This window comes from Limanda limanda, chromosome 13, assembly GCF_963576545.1.
Source record: "Limanda limanda chromosome 13, fLimLim1.1, whole genome shotgun sequence".
NCBI lineage: Eukaryota > Metazoa > Chordata > Actinopteri > Pleuronectiformes > Pleuronectidae > Limanda > Limanda limanda.
In genome coordinates, this window is record NC_083648.1 from 15,438,456 (window position 1) to 15,456,481 (window position 18,026).

Consider the following 18,026-nt stretch of genomic DNA (forward strand, 5'->3'; position numbering starts at 1 on the left):
TTATAGATATTTCAGTCTGTATAGCCACTGTCTGCAATGTGAATGTTACATTTTGGGAACAATGTGCAACAGTGAAAAGTTTGATCTCTAGCTGTCAGTAGAGGAGAGATATTAGGAAAGTCTCCCTCAAGAAACCCTAAATGTCTGATCCAAATCTAATCATTTTAATTGTCAAGATATTTCCCGCAAAAGCACAAATGTCAGTCTCCTTGTGGCACTAAAGGAAAAATAATGAGACCATTAGAGTCATTAGGTTTTATCCTCAGGGGACAATGAATGTCTGCAACAAATTTCTTTGCCATCCATCAAACAGTTGTGAAGAAATTTGAGTCTGAACCAAAGCGGTCATCTAGACAGCAGTTCTACTGATGCGGCTAAAAAACGTTTTCTTTATCAACGTTTAGTGGAGAAAAAGCTGCGAGAAGTGGGAATGTGTCGCTGCCGCACAGAAAAAAAAGATCCAGACGGTGCAATGACTCAGACGCAAATTTTGTTTGATTTTGTCCTATAAATAGCTCGTCACTCCAGAACATCTGTACGCTCGTGTTTGTTTTTCAAATCTCTCTCGGCTCCTCTCCTGGGCTCCCGTCCACGGAGACGCCGAGGTTTGCTGCTCTTTTGTTGTGGTCATCGGTGAGTTGCTGCTGGTTGACAGTGCGAGGCGGAGCTGCGGCTGAGAAGTGGGTCAGTTTGTGCAGCAGCCGGCACAGAAGACTCTCTGCGTCTGCGTTCTGTCCCCCAGCGAAAAAGGAAACTCGCGCCAGATTCCTACCAGATCTCTCAGATACAAGCTCTGTAAACAGAGTGTTTTCTGGGCCCTGACGAACACTGTGGGACTCATCCACCCTGAGGCTTAGTAAATGAGACACAATCTCTGGGGATTTCACTGCAGTTTCATGTGTGAAATAGGAGCGTCGTGCAAGTGTATGAAGAATTCATGTCTGTCATCATTTAAATGTAGCTATAATCCCATTTCATCCCATTTGATCCCATTGATGCCGAAGCATTGAAACAGTCTGATATGATTAGGCTTTCAAGAGACTGTTTGCTGAATCCAACTTTCTATAAAGAGAGTTGAGGAGAAGCCCAGAGCAAAGAGAGGAGCCGGCAACTTTTTGGCTCTTTTAACTGTGAGACTCTGAACGCTGCCCATTAAACTCGGACCAGCGAATATATAATTCATCTGTTTGGCTCCTCCTCATTCCACTGCCAGCATAAGAGTGCATATTAACATGATACTCCCAGCTGAAGATGATAGATCCTCTCTCATTTCCAATTCATCTGAAAAACAAACAGCCAAGTGTGGAGTTTAGCTTCTGGGATTTCCGGTAAGCAGTTTATGAACCCCCCCAATAAACCAACTTCTTTCAACGACTTCTGATAAAGTGTTCCTATAACATTTGCTTCAAACTGGACAGACACTGAGTCCTGTTCCGGATCCGATGCCATGTGCTCCCCCACCGCCTCTGAGTTGAAAACAGTGTGTGGGAGAGATGACAGGTTGCCCGAAGGAACGTTAAGGCTTGAGTGATTCATCTCATCTTCGTGCGAGAAGGACCAAAAAGGATTTTTAATTGATGCCCAGCAAAATGCCAAGTCCCCCGCAACACACGCATCAACACGTACCTGATCAAACACGTAATATATGACTTAGGCACCAGTCACTCAAACACCTTTTCCTCCTCACATTTCATCGGCACGGCGAGCGCAGATCCGAGGCATAATAATGAGAGCCAGGCAGCTCCGTCTGTGTTTATGCGTGGTGATAATAAATTCATTGTGTTTGTCAAAATGGAGCAGACGGTCTCAGTGCTGCATAGAGAGCAGAGGAGATGCAACATGCATGAATTCAGCTGAAGTAAGAAGTTCAAAGGGTCCCAGTTCTCCGACTGGAACCACAGATGAATTAGTGAAAAGACAAATTATCTCAAATATCTTAAACGGATCAGTGTTCCTCTAACGGGGCCTTGTAAGTGGTATTTTTTAATGTTGTGTCATGACATGTCTCAAATCTCAACAGCTTTAGGCACAATATTACTTAATCTGCAGGACCAATAATTTACCGCCATGTTGATGTAATCTTTATGAGCCTGCAGATGATGGATGATAGGCTCCATCACTCTTTTTCACATCCTCTTCCTGTTGTTACTCACACTCCTCTTTTCCTTTCTGCTTCCCTCCCCCTTGTCCTGCAGGTGTATGGTGTACTGACCCTGCCTGCCACAGGCGAGGAGTCAGAGGACCAGGGCCATGATTGGCTCCCCTGGCCCTGGTGGGCGTGCCTTAGTGCCATGGCCGAGGGTGTGGCGGCGGGTCCTGGCTGTTTCTTTGGTTGCCGTGATCAACTTGATGCTAGCAGGAAGTAGCCAGGCCTGTCCACCACGGTGCGAGTGCTCGGCTCAGCTGAGGTCGGTGTCGTGCCAACGGCGGCGGCTCACCAGCATCCCAGAGGGCATTCCCACCGAGACACAGCTCCTGGACCTCAGCAAGAACCGGCTCCACCAGGTGCATGCAGGCGACCTGGCACCTTACCCACGGCTGGAAGAAGTGGATCTCAGCGAGAACCTCATTGCCACATTAGAGCCCAACGCCTTCGCCAGCCTCCCGAGTCTTAAAGTGCTGAAGTTAAGGGGAAACCAGCTGAAGTTAGTTCCCATGGGCGCCTTCGCCAAGCTGGGCAATCTGACCAGCCTGGACCTGAGCGAGAACAAGATGGTGATCTTACTGGACTACACCTTCCAGGATCTGAGAAATCTGAAACATCTGGAGGTTGGAGACAACGACCTGGTTTACATATCTCACAAGGTAAGCTCTGCAGCACCCTGTCAGCCAGTAGGTGACTGAGTGAAGAAACCTTTACTTTAATAAAGAAGATTTCTCCTTGGATTCCAGAGAATCAGACTTTCATAGTAATAGCAGTAGAATATATTCTGCTGTTAAATAGACAGCAGTACCAAGCAGCTATTTACCCATTGTAGTATCTGTAGCAATGTTTTCACCCAGGAATAATAAGTATATTTCAACATATTGGGAAATTCTCCTTCTTAATGCTAAACTATTCATTTCACAAAAGACCATTATGTGTTAATCATGAAAAAGGGAAAACAAAACTAATTTAATCAATAAGTATGCAAACACGTCCAGTGTTTCTGTGGAAACGAGGATTGAGCATTTTGAATTCCAGAGCTCTTTTCACAGTAATTATGGCTCCACAAACTCCTACGATGTATAATATTATACAAGAGATTTACTCACTCATATCATGGTAACGGACCTTGAGTTTCAGTCAGTAGTTAGGTGTAAACACCTTACTCCTTAAGATTTAACATTGATATTTAGGGGGCTCATACATTTCTGTTTTTAGTGTCCAAACCAAAACAACATATGTGAAAGGTACAAACAAACCAGGTGGTCTCGGTCTGGATCAAACTGAACAATCCTTTGGTTTGTTTCCAGTGTGAAAATGTTTTATTTGGATTGTTCGGACCAATTGCAGGAGGTTGAGACAACAATACAAAATAAATAGAGGAAATAGTGTTAGCAGCTTGCAGGCTAGCACTAGATGCACGCCCATCTACAAACCAATAAATGTCAAGCATAGGTAGATGCAGCACATGTAGAAGTAGTGGAACCAAAACTAAACGGATAAAATGTAAACAATGTAACTAAAGCATGAACCTTGATTTGAATCATGGTCCAGACGTTCAGGTGTGTAAACATCCTTCATTCCTCTGCCCTCTGTATCTTCCAGGCTTTCTCAGGGCTGCTGGGGCTGGAGGACCTCACAATCGAGCGCTGCAACCTGACATCCATCTCTGGTCAGACACTGTCCTATCTCCGCAGCCTGGTCACTCTTCGCCTCCACCACCTCAGCATCACTGCCCTGGAGGACCAGAACTTCCGCAAGCTCTCCAACCTGCGGAGTCTGGACATCGATCACTGGCCGTACCTGGAATACATCTCCCCTCTGAGTTTCCAGGGTTTGGACCTCCACAGGCTCTCCATCACCAACACCAACATCACCTCTGTCCCCTCCGCCTCCTTCAAGAACCTGGCGCACCTCACCCACCTCAACCTGTCCTACAACCCCATCCCCTCACTAGAGCCCTGGGCCTTCAAGGACCTACTGAGGCTGAAGGAGCTCATCATGGTAAGCACAGGGTTGGTGAACGTGGAGCCCCATGCCTTTGGAGGCCTCCGACAGATCCGGGTCCTCAACTTCTCTTCCAACGACCTGCAGACCCTGGAGGAGGGCTCCTTCCACTCTGTCAACAGTCTGGAGACCCTCAGAGTGGATGGGAACCCCCTGATGTGTGACTGCCGTCTGTTGTGGATCCTGCAAAGACGCAAGACCCTCAACTTTGACGGCAGAGTGCCGGTGTGTGCGGGGCCGGTGGAGGTGCAAGGGGTCAGCCTCAGCACCTTCACCGATTCTGCACTCTTCGATCACTTTACATGCCAGAAACCTAAGATTCGCAACCGTAAGATGCAGCAGGTAACGAAGATGATTACATTCAGGTTTAATACTTGGCAAAACAAATCTATAAATGTATATAGTTTGATAACTGAGGTTAAGTTTATATCTTCTACAACAGGGGTTTTCAACCGGGGGTCCGCAGCCCCCTGGTGGTCCGCGACGGCATTGCAGGGGGTGGGCAAAATTCACTTTGATATTTCAACACATTTCCAGATTACTCTTGAATATCGTGAAAAATATCTAAAATAAGAAAAATATGTTTAAAATAATATAAAGGTGCTGGTGATCATGAGGTTAAACTTAAGTAGGCCTCAATTGTTTTTTCACAGATTTTTCTAAATTTGTTTGAGGTTTTTAAGTATATATATATAGATTTGTTTGAGGTTTTTAAATAAAACCAACATGGAAAACCAAATGTTAAAACTTCCTTAGGCACGCGCGCGTAGGCACATCAGTGGGCCATGGATTACTTTCTAGTCACAGTGGTGGTCCCTGGGACAAAACCAGTTGAAAACCCCTGTTCTACAAGCACGGAAAGTTTTCAAAACGTATCATCATGTTTACATGTTCTTCTGTATTTTCTGACTCTCCAACATTTATTAGTCCGTGCGCTCCTTTTCTCCACCTCCCGCAGGTAACGGCTCGTGAAGGCCAGCCTGTGAGTTTTCTGTGTCGAGCTGAAGGAGAACCTGCACCTGCTATCGTCTGGATTTCCCCACAGCGCAGACGGATCACAGCCAAGAGCTCAGGGCGTATCACTGTCCTCCCAAGTGGCACCCTGGAGATCCGCTACGCCCAACTCACTGACAGCGGAACCTACATCTGCATTGCCAGCAACGCCGGCGGCAATGACACCTACTTCGCCACGCTCACAGTGCGTGGCCAGCCGCTGGACGCCGCCTCAGCCTTCTTTCTCAACCGCTCGCTGTACAGCGGTGAGTTCTTGAACGACACAAATCTGAACAACACACGGGTATTCCTCAAGTTCACCTTGGACCTGACCACCATCTTGGTCTCCACGGCGATGGGTTGCATCACCTTTCTGGGGGTGGTCCTCTTCTGTTTCCTGCTGTTGTTCGTGTGGAGCCGGGGACGCGGCCAACGCAAGAACAACTTCACAGTGGAGTACTCTTTCCGGAAATCTGAACCCGCCACCGGGCCCACGGCGGGAGGGGCGAGGAAATTCAACATGAAAATGATATGAAACAACGCAGCCAGGGGTCACTCGGGGGAGGCATGAGCACGTCCCAAAAACGTGTTTGACACACGCAAACGCACACAGCCACTGACTCGCAAAGAAGTTTAAAAGCACAATCCAACTTCCCGTCCATGGTTCCATTCAAAATTTGAGTGCCATAAAAACAGGAGCCATGAAGTGATTTGGTTTGATCTGTGAGTGAAAACAAAATGATCCTGATCTCCCTGTCTCTCTGTGGTTTTATTCAGCATGTGGTGAGAAACATGTTTGAGTGGAACTGTAGTGTTGAAAGATTTGAAAGAGCTGCTTGTTGTCCATGCTTGATAAGAATAATGACATTAAGCATTCTAAGAGATAGGTTGTGAATTGGTTTAATTTCTGAACTGTGGGAAAGTGGTAGTCCTGTCTTTCAGCTATATTAATGAAGAAATAAAAAAGCAATTATTTTGAATCAAACATTTTCTCTATTGTGTTGTGTACAAATTTTAGTGTGATGCACGGAGACCTGGTTACCATCCACATGTAGAATTTGTAACTATGCTCTTGTTAAGAGTCGTGCATGTAGAGTTTCATTCGAGAGTTAAGTTGTAAATTGATATCGCTAAACAAAGCACATGGTTTTTATATAAATTCAGTCGAACAACCAGCTTTATCGATTCTGACCACATCTGAGCAGTGAGGAGGATGATATTGGGTCAAACACTTTATTAACATTATCATGTGTCAATTGTTTCAATCAACAAAGGCTCAGGGGATGTAGACAATTATCTGAGTGTAATATCTTGGAAGAAGGAATGGATCGGGATCATTTTTCTTTGCGAGGTTATTCAACAACATTTGCTGTGTGAGTTTGGGACGAGCGCACCAGCCGTGAGCTGCTGTGGCTGCCCGTGGCCCGGAGGGTTTGGTAAGGAAGTCAAGACCGACGTGCACGGGCTGCCACAGTAGCCATAGCAACCAATACAATAGAGAGCAAAGGGGGGACAGGGCATGGTGGCCATAGGAGGGTTGATCGGTGGAAAAGGGGAGGGAAGAAAAAGAAGTCAGCGTGACCTCTGCTTCCCTTCCCTTAGATCACAAGCCCCGGCCGTGCTCTTTCATCAACAGGAGAGGGACGACCCACCGGCCTCCGCTCCCCTGTCCCTGCCCTCTGCTGTGTTGGTGGGCATCTGACCTTCCCAGTGCTGCCAGGGGGGAGCAGCCTGGAGAGTCGGGTCACACTCAGAGGCAGATAGAGGACACGCGGCAACACTACGGAGGTGTTCACCTCCACACTCGTCCAAGCAGTGGAACCCACACATAGCAAACACATGTATAGCACCTTTTCTCAGGAAAAGTCAAATAACTAGCCAACAGAGCACGTGTGACAACACATGCTGTGTCCAAGTACTACATTCCAGCAATACTGTTTGTAGAACCATGAAGCCAAATCAGAGAGAACTGAGGTAAATCTGTGAGTGAAGAAACAAAGCCATAGAGTCTGCATGTTTATTTTTATACTAGTGTGTGTATGATTTAGTTATATGAAATAATATTATTGCCACTGCCATCCTACAAGCTGTCGCGATGATCAAGAGGCCATCTGCTGTCACCGGGCCTGCGCAGCCTTGTACATCGTCACACACACACGCTCGCACAAAACCAACACAAAGGTTATTTGAATCGGAGGGAACAACAATCACCGTCGCACATGAACAAACAGACAAATTGACAACACGCCGCAGCCCCATCGCCCGAGTGTGTGCCGCCTACTGATCTCTGTCTGCCTCTGAGACGGCGAATGCGCAAATGTCTCTGCCCCCCTAGCCCAGTGCATTCCCCCCTCCTCACCCCCACCCCTAAACCCCCCCCCCAACCACCACACACCCCCCACTGGGTCCTCCTTTGGGAGGGGTCCCTGGCTGGAGATCGAGGATTCAAATGTAAATGAAGTCGTGTTAACCCTACCCACGCCATGTGCATCGTATAGTGGAGAGTAGTACTGTGGTTTTAAAAAAGCAACAACAACAAAATGACAAAAAAGATTCTTTGAAGTGTTCCTTTGTTTCCTGTTTGTCCTCCGATTTTTATTTGCCTCAGTTGTTGCTCTCCGTGACCTTTTGGCGGTCGACCCCTTTAAGGCTCCTTGTCCTCCGTGAGGCACCGTTCTGTTCTCAAGACCAAATCGTTTGAGTCCACTTGACCCCAAGTTCAACTGAAACTAGGAAGAACGATATCGAGATCAAGAAACATCCGACAGACGTTTCCCAGCTCGTCTTTAGTCGGTTATTTCCTACGTTTAACGGTGCCACCAGCTTAAAGTCACTTGAGTGCTTCTCAGGAACTAAGGAAGGATTTCCCACACTAAGCTTATTATTTGTTTAGACTGAAGATTAAGACAAACCTTACTTCACCTGGCACATAAGGCTTTTGCACACTAGATGCATTTTTGTCTCGCGATTAATTTGCACATGATAAGCAAACCTGTCAATGCAGCCTTTTAAATCCGTGAGATTATTTCGCTAAGCTATTTTCTCCTACACACATCCAACCAATCAGAATGCATATTGTTGATAATGTCACATTTTGAAGCAGTAGCAGTGCTAGGATGTTTTTAATATGTCTTTAAAAGGATACTTACTTGTGAGTGACCCACTAAATCAACCACTTGAGCAGCGGGCTGAATGAACAGCTGAGACTGACAGGACCTTCTTCAAATCCTTCTTATCCAATACTTCAGATAAAACTATGGTGCCAGCTGTTGCAGCAGTTCTTTGATGTCCGACAGACATCCTGTAATCCGGACACCCTGAAAAAAGAAAACGGCGTAAAAGCACCGGATTATCTTGATGATCCCTTTTATTTTTTAATTCTCATAATGTATTCGCTGACTTGCCATGCAGTTAATGGGAATTGACACGCGAGTCAAAACTCGCCTGCGCTATTTTCTGACATTTATCTGTCTTGCCGTTCATGTACAAAGGCCTTTAATCCAAATGTTATTTAAGATGGATGTAAACTAGAGATTCAAAATTGCATTCCTCCAATTCTATAATGTTTTTTGAATAAAATTAAAGGGTTAAATGGCAATAGAAGAAAGATTATAATATGTTCAGGGGTAGGGGTTTCAAATAGTCTTGCTTCACTTTAAAGGATCATTAAAAAGTTGGTTGACTGATCTAAAGCACACGTCCAACACAGTTAAAGCGGGTTGGGATTAATTTGGCCCATGTATAAGTGAGACTCAAATCTAAAAACTTTTTGCACAATAGATCCTGCAATCTCCATTTTTGTCCCTGGTGAAGAATGATGAAACCTCAACTTCTGTGTCAGGATGAATAACTGAACGCTCGTTAAAAATTCATGAGGCCAAATGAGAATAGATGAATACATTGGCCTGTTTTGTTTTTTTTAACAACGCTTTTAACTGTGTCGACGGCTGGTTTTCGGCTCGCCCGGTGTTGAGAACAGGACGCTGCCCTCACAGACGTTTCCCCTCCCTGAGCCAACCCTCTGTTTTATGTTTCCATTCCCTGGTATTTCTCAGTGGAACGTAGGTTTAGAAGACAATGAGAATGTCTGTAGTGATTGTTGATGGTGTTATTGTGTAGGCATCAATCACAAATGTAAGCAAAGATGAGGGTGTGTTTCATTTTATGATCTTGTCCTTCTCCCTCTGCATTTCTTCCCGACCCCTCGTTGTCCCTGTTCACAGTATTAGGCTGGAGTATGGTTGTGTGGTAGTAGACACGTGTTCTGTGTGGTCGGTGAGTCGGTGTTGTCGTGCTATGATTTGTTTGCTCCTCGTGGTGCCATCGAACGTGGAGCATCGGTCGGATCGGTGGAGACAAAAGATGAAAGGGGTGACCCAGGTTCCTAAAAGAAAAAAAGAAAAAAAAAAGAATGAACATTGATTCCCATTTCACTCCCTGCCCATTCCTACAGACCATTTCCGGAACTTTCCCGCTCTGCACAGTGCCACTCTGGGACCTTTCTCTGGATATGAAAACCCATGGACTGTAAATGTATGTATTTTCTCTGCTGACATCTTGTCACTTTAACTGTCACATGTAGAAAGGGGGTCTTCAGTTGGGTTGCTGTAGGGCCTCAGTCACTTTCTGCACTTGACCTTTCACACTAACCTTTGGTCAGGGTTGGAAATGAGCACTTTTATAATTTGAAGCTCCACAAGTCCTTGAAAGTGGAAGGCCCTAATTTCCCTTCCTACTAAATGCTCCTACTACTTAAATTATTTGTAAAGTTTTTGGATAACGTTAGTCATTGGATTGATTCAGCAAGGACAATTCTTCAGCAGTTCTCTTCAGAAGAACGAGGTGCCAGCGTGCACGGCTTTTGCACCAAAGCAGACTCTTTGGTGTTTGTAGTTGCCAGAGAAAGGCTCGAGTCTGATTCATCTCTAGTGTTGTGATTCTTGAGAAAGTAGGCTGAGCATCCCCCCGCCACCTCCTGTGGTTCGACCTTGCCTCGGGTTGGTGTAGCGTAGTCTAGACGCTCCATATACAGCAGCAGCAGTACTATTAGGGATGCCTTCCACGGGGGGGGAGGCATCAGATATGCAGACCAAAATAAAACAAACCCTCAGATGCTGACAACCATGGCGTCCTAACCAGCCAAACATGTATGATTCATCAGTTTTTTGAAGCGTACATTTTAAGGGGGCTTTGTTAAAAATGCTAGCCTCACCCTCAAGACAGCGTCTCTGCAGCCTTCTGTCATTCCTGACTCCATAAAAGCCCTAAATGAATCTCTTACTCCAGATCCTACAGCTGCTGTTTTGATTGGATTAGACTTGAGATGAATTATCCGAGCTGAGAGGAGCAGTAATGGGATGGCGGAGGAGTGAGCTCAGCTGACTGGGTGATTACTTGGCTTATTATCTCAGCTCCTTAACATCTGTTGAGCAGAATAAGTGTAAACTACGACATGTCACGTATGACCCGACATGTAGTGGAGCATTGCTGAAGGATTATTTTATTTACAGCACCTTGGACAGTGACCGCTCCATCTTAACCTTGACCAGAGCAAGTGCGAGTGCCCACCCCACCTCTCCCCCCTTTCTACGTGGCAATACTGACCCCCAGTGGTCAAAGGGAGTAACGGCAAAAACTTGGGACCATACTGTTGCAGCTGATGTACCAGTATTGTATGTGGGAAGGAAAATAAACCAACAGCTCTGGGTCTCCTACAGTGAAACACTTAAGAGAGCAAATTGACTGTTAGTTTCACTGATTGTGTTATAGCCATAACGTGAGGATCTCCTCTGCGCTCGGGGGTCTCGGAGCAATGCCTTGCTCTCGGGGCGCCTGCGTGGGCAGAGGCGTTATCGGGACAGGCCTCCCCCTCTGGTCAAGAGCAACAAACCTGGCCTGGTTCTAGACAAATCCTTGACAAAAGATCCCCCCTACCCTTGACTAAAATATCACTGCATCATTGTTTCTCTGTACAGGACCGAGAGCTGGTCGCCAACTGATCGGTTCTTTCTCTCTCGTGGTCTTAGCAGGTTTAATCTATGCATGCCTTTTGTAAACAGTGATTGGTCTTGCCAAACTCTCACCTGCACTTGTACGGAGAGCGATGGGTGCCATTGTCGCTGGCCATGGGACTGGTGGAAAAAAGAGCATGTGAGGCCATCCAAATGTGTTACGGATACTTAAATAAGCGTTCATCTCACGAGAGAAACTTTATTTCTTTCTTCACTTGGGATGATTGAACAGACACACACACACCCACACACACACACATAAACTAACAGAGGATCCGTTCAAATGTGTAAACTGTAGATAAAGCGATTGATATTCCAAGCAGGACGGTGGGACTGATCAATGCAGTATGGGCGATAGGATTATTAATGGCATACTTTCATTGATCTATCTTGAACCTCGTCACTGACCTGGAATCCATCTGGAGTAGGAGGAGGTGTACAGAGCTCTCACAGACCTGGCTGGCACTCATTCCTAGGTTTCCATTACACCGTTTCAAGACAATTTTCCTCCTTTTAAGAACGAGATGGTGCCGGATTCCGACTTTATTCTCCAGGTCTGAGCCGACGAGACGCTCTCTCGCCTCCCCTACTCCTCAGAGGAAAGTGTCTTTGGTTTAGCTCTGTATTTGTTGGAGCCCTCTAATGGAAAATACTGAAGTGTATCTCTCAAATTTGGATGGGGTCAACTTATCCTCTATCTCTCTCTCTCTCTCTCTCTCTCTCTCTCTCTCTCTCTCTCTCTCTCTCTCTCTCTCTCTCTCTCTCTCTGTCTCTCTCTCTCTCTCAGCCAGGCACCGACCTCGTTATAAATTTTAGAAACTGTTTCATCGATCACTTTATTTTTGCACTTGTGCATATTTTACACGTCCGTTAGTGACTTCTGAAACCTAGGAATGGGTGCTGAGCGCTCCAATTGAATACAGAGCTAATATATGCAGAAAAGTTGTACATTTCACAATAGTGACTGTTAAAGAGCAAGAAACAAATTTGGACTCTCCTCCTCTCTGGCTTCACGGACATCTCACTGCACCTCAGTTGTCACATTTCTATTCTGGATGTGTTGATCCTTGGATGGGAAGAAACAGAAATTGTACATATTAGGTATATTAGCCATATTACGTCATCCAATCTGTAGACCTCCTTGCCATGTCTGACAGAGGAAAATGACTGTTGAACTGTAAATAGTGTAGGTATAGAAATATATAGGATTTAACATGCTGCTTCTTTTCTCCAGGGATCACCCACATTGTGCTCAGTCCCATGGCTGCTTGGTCTCAAAGGGAAGGATAGGACAATAATGTACTTGTCTATAAAAGACACACACAAGTTCTTTTTTTTATTTCAATGTGTGTTTTATATACCGTATGTCTTGTAAATTAACTCCTTTTTCGTCATAAAAGCATGATGTGACTCTGTCAGCTGCGTCCTGTGTCCCTCTTTGTTGTCGGCTTGTGTCACTTGATGTTCAAACCAAAGGGCTGAGGTTAAGAAAACACACACACACATACATACACGTTACACTACTCTAATGTGATGGATTATGTTTGAGAATAAATGTGAAACTGAAAGTGTTAAACATAAAAATCCCAAGAAAATGTAAATATGAATAAATATAGATATATGTAGATATAAATGATGTGTTCAATAGTTCCACGCAACATTTAAAGCTGCTATAAAGAGTAGTTTTGATTAATAGTGGAACATACCGCTTTTATGTGAAAGAGGTGGCTCATGTTGACAAAACCACACAGAAGTGTCCTCAGCTCTCAGGAGGTTTTCAATATCTCTAGGGTCATTGGTTTAATAAGCAATATTATTCAACATTCTCATGTAGGCAGCAGCAGGAAACTGTTTCCAACCAAAAAGCTACATTACAGAGACAGATATCAATTATAGCTGGTGAACGCTGTGCAGCATTTAGCCGGAGAGTCGGACGTTTCCTTTAGAAGTTGGTGTTGACAAAAAACTAAAAGAGGAATAAAGCCAAGTCAAGAAGAATGTTGGGGTTATTCTTTAACTGATGGGTGTGTACATAAGTATCTATTTGCCTACAAATGTCTAAACAAGCCTTAAAGTGGATGACATGCCAGTGTTGTATAAACAGCTAATTTCCACAGACAAAACATTTTGTCTATTTAAACTGACACTTTGACCCTAACCATTCATTACAGATTCAGAATCTTCATTTTGTTATTTCACAATTGTTAAACCAAATGAGTAATAATAAATAAAATTGTGCGAATATCTTCTCCAGAATTTTAATAACAAATTTAAAAATCCATGGTGAAAATATAAAATCCATATTAGATGATAAACCTTCTAATAGGTTTCTGCTCAAAATGTAGCTGTGTGATGGATTTAAAGGGCCATCTGGTGCTGAAGCATTAAGTATCCTTTAATATAAGGTTATATTTGAACCCTTGTCTGTTTGTTGGTTGGTCTGCATGTTTGTTTCTTACAAGATTACACTAAAAACGACTGAATTACCACGGAACTTGGTGGGAGGAGGGGGGGGGGGCGCATTGTGGTTCTGGGAAGAGTAAATAAGGGGGTGAATCCAGAAATTGTGAGGTAGAAAATGTTCTACATTTCCCATGATGTCCCAGAGAATAGTTCATGAATCTAGTGAAAAAATGTGGCATGTTTATAAAACTGATATCAATGAGTGTATGAAATACTTAGTGCTACTAAGTATATAAGTGTACTTATAAAGTATATATATAGTTTGAACTACTGATTTTAGACCAAACCATGAAGCCCTTGACCAAAAGTACAAATAGTCTCATGTTCATCATATGATGTGCAGATGTTCGCCACTAGATGGCAAAAGAGCACCACAGTAAGAGACCATCAGACAGAAAATGAAAGGCTAGTCAGCCAATTGGTTGTTTTTTATTTGTTTTAGTCAAAACACACAATTTACCCATACTGGTTTTCACTTAGTGTATTTCTTGTCCCATGACTTGATTCCAACTCCACAGGCAGAGGGCAGAGCTGATAGATGCACTGTATCTCTGAGATGAACGTCAGAAGAAAGGCTCTGGGTGTGTGTGTGTGTGTGTGTGTGTGTGTGTGTGTGTGTGTGTTTGCATGTGTGTTTTTGCATGTGTGTGTGTGTGTGTGGGTGGGTGTGTGTTTGCATGTGTGTATGTGTGCAGGCATTTGATCAAAATCTTCGATTAGTTGTCCACTTAACAAGCCAGAGCCCCCACCACCACCTCCCTCATAGCCGGAGGAGGGTCCTGTGTGCCTTGGCCCCCCACTGTAGAGGTTAAAGGTGACCACCAACACACACACACACCGACACACACAAACACACACACACACACCGATCCATCTGAGAGCCGTCCTTCCTCCGTTCTTCCCATCTCTCCTGTGCAGCCAGCTTCTCTGCCCTCCTCCATCGCTCTCTTTCTCTCTCCCTCCATTTTTCCCCACTCTGTCTCTGCTCTATTTGAAATTGATTGTCTTCTACCATCACAAAGACACTTGGTTCTGATTGATTGATTGGTAAGGGAAGAGGAAGAGAACATCGACACTGGGGCTTCCAGGGCTATGTGGTCTGTCTGATGGGGGAAAAAGCAAATGATCCCATTTTGATGCAGTGGAAGAAACCGTATTTCAGCTGCCCGGCTGTGTGTTTGTTTAGCCTCCTAAAGCAGACAAACACCCGGGCCGATCGAATTCAGATTGGAGCCGAAACACGGGAACAAAACAGAGAAACTCAAACACAGACTCACGCTCACACTTACGTGATGAAACAAGCGGTAAATACAGACACAGACGGTGGAAGTGTGAAGAGGAGGTTACAACAGGGGGGGGATGGGAGACACAGTGATGAAGCTGATACACGTACAAATACACATTTTTATACAAATACACAAAAAGCACATAAAAGACGACAAAGCTAAAAAAGAATGTAAAGATCATTTGGAAACCAAAACCAGTAGATTTCTCCCTGTTTCTCCCCCTCTCCTCCACCTGTAGAGGTACAGTTTATCCTGCAGTTTATATACACTTATATAGTATCCATGCATAAAATAATTGCTCATCACACCCCTAATAACAGAGGTGCGTCGGTTGGATCTCTTTTTTTTTAATATGGGAAATCACTTTAACACACATTAGGAGACAATCTTCCAACACAAAAGAAGCCAAAAAGTGATGCAAAACAGAAAGGAGTGTGTCCTTGACGTCTTATTCGATGTTTTCAATTATTATTCATGATACATTTTCTGATTTCTTTCTTTCTTGGCCACATATGATTAATTGCCCTCCATCTTTTCCCTGTATACTCCTCTCCACCTGTTTCTTTCTTAGTCTCTCTCTTAAAGGACGGCGTGCAAACCTACAACAATGACTAAAAAAGATGTTAAACCATAAGACACACTCTCCTTTAAAGAAATACAAAACAGAACAATCATGTCGCCGTGTGACTTCAATGTCACTCTCATTGCTAAACATTGTCATTATTGTTTCACTACATTACCTTTACAATAAAGATTTGAGGTATATCGAGATGAATTGTCTACACGTGCCTGCCTTGCTGCGATTCCACCCTGGACGGGGGGGGGGTGCTCATTGGTTGATTTTAGAGAAGGTTTCGATTTGAGTCAGTGAAATCAGAGGGCTTTGTAAACTGCCAGATACACACACACAACCACACTCCGATTATAAATTACATAAAAATATCTCTGGTGGGAGTGTGTGTGCGTGTGTGTATCATGGAGGGGACTCAGTCAGAAGACATCTTATCAATATGTTTTTAAAAAATGGCGGTAAGCAATCTTTTCCCATAGAAAGTCCTTTCAGAACAAAAGTGGCTTTTTAATGTCATGAGGAGCCCTCCAGTGTTTCTCCCCCCTTCACCCAGTGTGTGCCCCCCTTCACTTGTGTGATCAACTGTGTGTGTGTGTGTGTGTGTGTGTGTGTGTGTGTGTGTGTGTGTGTGTGTGTGTGTGTGTGTGTGTGTGTGTGTGTGTGTGTGTTCAGAGCAGTCCAACCCCTGGTTGAAGGAAAAAGGCACTCAACGCTTCCCACATGACAAACACCTCTGTGTGTTTGTCATGCGGCACGACTGCTCTGTTTGTGTGTGTGTGTGTGTGTGTGTGTGTGTGTGTGTGTGTGTGTGTATGTGCAAATAGGAGCATATCTGCACCCGTCATGGAATCTGCATTGTGTGTGTTGGCATTCGTGTTGTGTTTGCTTGTGTGCATGTCCCAAGTCCAGTGTGAACTCAGCAGGCTTGAAGTATCTTTGGTATTGATGGCTGTGTCACAGTCCACTCTATTCTGAGAGGGTAGACACACACACACACACACTTACACACACACACACACACTCACACACACACACACATGCACACAGCTGTTTCCATGACTCTCTGGTTTTGGGCATAGACTGTATGTATGGACAGACGACAAAATTTCTCCCTAAAAAAGAAGCCAAAGCATCTGGATCGCCACCTACAGTGGCGGTTTGCTGCATAATTCATAAACCCTGCCTCCGCCATGTTAGTTGATTGAATACGAACCAAATGAAAAAGTCAAAGTACTTGTTAAAGTCCAAGTGATAATTTTTTCCGGTACGTTTGGATTTAATTTGTTATTTGACAGTATGTGAATGACAGCTCAGATTGCCTCATGATTGGTCGAGCATGTATATCGATGGGACCTCGCCCTCACAGGTCCATCCCCCGATTGCTACTGCTCAGACTCCGCCTCCAAATTTGCAAGATGGCAGCGTTCATATCCAGAATGTTTTGGCTTCATCTCCAGATAGTGGGAGAAAGTACAGACGTGTCGTCCATCTGTTTTTTATTTACAGTTTTTGGTTTTGTGTCTGATTTTCAATCATCTGCACTAAAAGTCTACAATGTTTTCCCCATCTGGATTCTAGTAGAAGTCCTGCATGACACCTCGTACATGGAACCAGTTCTAGTGCACCACATCACGACCCGAACCTGATCTACAGAGGAATGTCACCCGGATGGTTCCTACCAGTCTGATGACGGGCCTCCTGCCTGGTGCTCCTGCCTCCTCGGCTGCCCCCTTCTTCCTTCTGTCTGCGTCTCCTCTCTAATATGATTATCTCCCGCTACAAGATGCTACACAACCAGTGGCTTAGCCCACGATAGAGAAAGAAATAAAAAGGCATAGATAAAATGAGGCGGTTCTCATGGTAACCAAAAAACACTATCAGCAGAGGAATGCAGTGACAGTCCAGTTCAAAAGGGGTCAAAGTTCAGAGATCAAGAAAGAGCTCCTTCTCGTCCAGACGGTCCATCACACAGGTATTCACAAATATGCACAGTTAGTCACTTGTGGTATCTCCTCCTTGTCTGTGCATAGGATCAGTCTATGACGTGTAGATTCTTCTTCTTTTTTTTTTCAATATTTAAGTTTTTTTTTACATTTGGTTGACAAGGTGCTTCTTTACATATAGTTTCAGCACAGCATAGCACAATAGTCAAGAGAGCAACCATGTGTCTATGGTACTGATATTACCCGCATCAATAGTAAGGAGGGAAAAACGAAAAGAGAAAATCACAACAGGACATGGGGGGATAGCAAGAGAGTAGATAAATAGAGAATAGATAAGAGAGAGAGAGATGAACTCAAAGATTATTTACAGACATTTCTCATTGTGTTTCACGCCGCGTCAATGTTTGGTTCTGAGGTATGGACCAGGCTACACGCCCGTATAGTGCTCGCAGTCTGAAGGTTGTAATGTAACGTGGGCCGGACACAGTGGCGAGGGAGCGGGGCCGCGCCTGTTCTCTGATTATCATAAAAGAGGCAAACATCATTGGCACTCGGGATCCTATATTGTGACGTTTGACCTCTGCGTTTGGCCACTAGAACAGAGCA

General features: G+C 44.5%; 1 protein-coding gene across 2 annotated transcripts; it reads left to right on the forward strand.

The window, feature by feature from the left end:
* The first annotated feature begins 1,493 nt into the window (after window positions 1–1,493).
* Window positions 1,494–5,681, forward strand: LOC133018681 (leucine-rich repeat and immunoglobulin-like domain-containing nogo receptor-interacting protein 3). 2 transcript variants are annotated; one of them, XM_061085100.1, is made up of 4 exons: window positions 1,494–1,510; window positions 2,322–2,805; window positions 3,752–4,495; window positions 5,112–5,681. In XM_061085100.1, the coding sequence occupies exons 1-4, from the start codon at window positions 1,494–1,496 to the stop codon at window positions 5,679–5,681; spliced, it is 1,815 nt and encodes a 604-aa protein (XP_060941083.1). The 2 variants fall into 2 exon arrangements, with proteins under 2 accessions (XP_060941083.1, XP_060941082.1); XM_061085099.1 differs by lacking the exon at window positions 1,494–1,510 and having other exon boundaries at window positions 2,251–2,805.
* Window positions 5,682–18,026: the final 12,345 nt, after the last annotated feature.